This window comes from Parus major, unplaced genomic scaffold, assembly GCF_001522545.3.
Source record: "Parus major isolate Abel unplaced genomic scaffold, Parus_major1.1 Scaffold594, whole genome shotgun sequence".
Classification (NCBI taxonomy): domain Eukaryota; kingdom Metazoa; phylum Chordata; class Aves; order Passeriformes; family Paridae; genus Parus; species Parus major.
Window position 1 is genome coordinate 11531 of NW_015379482.1, and position 1134 is coordinate 12664.

The 1134-nt window shown below is 58.7% G+C and overlaps 1 protein-coding gene across 1 annotated transcript; it reads right to left on the reverse strand.

The window, feature by feature from the left end:
- Window positions 1-5: 5 nt before the first annotated feature.
- Window positions 6-1130, reverse strand: LOC107199344 (zinc finger protein 2 homolog; the record flags this gene model as incomplete). Its single annotated transcript, XM_033511765.1, is given in 2 exon segments — window positions 6-248; window positions 251-1130. Coding segments are annotated over 2 exon segments (1123 nt in total), but the record flags the coding sequence as incomplete, so codon positions are not given.
- Window positions 1131-1134: the final 4 nt, after the last annotated feature.

Here is a 1134-nt window from a genome sequence, read left to right on the forward strand (position 1 = left end):
AGAGCTCCTGGAGAAGCTCTTCCCACACTGGGGACACTCGTAGGGCCTCTCCCCAGTGTGGATGCGCCGGTGCCTGATGAGATTGGACTTGTCCTTGAAGCCCTTCCTGCAGTCGGGGCAGCGGAAGGGCCTCTCATCCGTGTGAATCCGCTGGTGCTGGAGGAGATGGGAGCTGGTCTGAAACTTCTTCCCACACTCAGGACACTCGTAGAGCCTCTCCCCAGTGTGGATCATCTGGTGGATGGTCAGTTGGACCTCCGGCTGAAGCTCTTCCCACATTCCCCACACTCATAGGGTCTCTCCCCAGTGTGGGTCCTCTGGTGTTTGGTCAGGGAGGAGCTGTAGCTGAAGCTCTTCCCACATTCCCCACACTCGTAGGGCCTCTCCCCAGTGTGGATGCGCTGGTGGGTGATGAGGGAGGAGTTTCGCTTGAAGCCCTCCCCGCAGTCGGGGCAGCGGAAGGGCCTCTCATCCGTGTGAATCCGCTGGTGCATGATGAGAGTGGAGCTGGTGTGAAACCTCTTCCCACACTCAGGACACTCGTAGGGCCTCTCCCCAGTGTGGATCATCTGGTGGATGATGAGTTGGGACCTCCATCTGAAGGTCATCCCACATTTCTCACACTCATAGGGTCTCTCCCCAGTGTGGGTCCTCTGGTGGATGGTCAGGTTGGAGCTGTGGCTGAAGCTCTTCCCACATTCCCCACACTCGTAGGGCCTCTCCCCAGTGTGGATGCGCCGGTGGGTGATGAGATTGGAATTTCTCTTGAAGGCCTCCCCACAGTCAGGGCAGTGGAAGGGCCTCTCATCCGTGTGAATCTGCTGGTGCACAAGGAGAGTGGAGCTCCTCTGAAACCTCTTCCCACACTCACCACACTCATAGGGCCTCTCCCCAGTGTGGATGCGCTGGTGGATGATGAGTTGGGAGCTCCAGCTGAAGCCCTTCCCACATTCCCCACACTCATAGGGCCATTCCCCAGTGTGGATTATCTGGTGGTGGATCAGTTTGTTGCTCTGGCTGAAGCTCTTCCCACACTCCAAGCACTTGTAGGGCTTCTCCCCATCCTGAAGCTGCTCATGGACCACCAGCTCAGAGCCCCGGCTGGATCTCCGGCCGCCTTCCCGGCACAGGGTG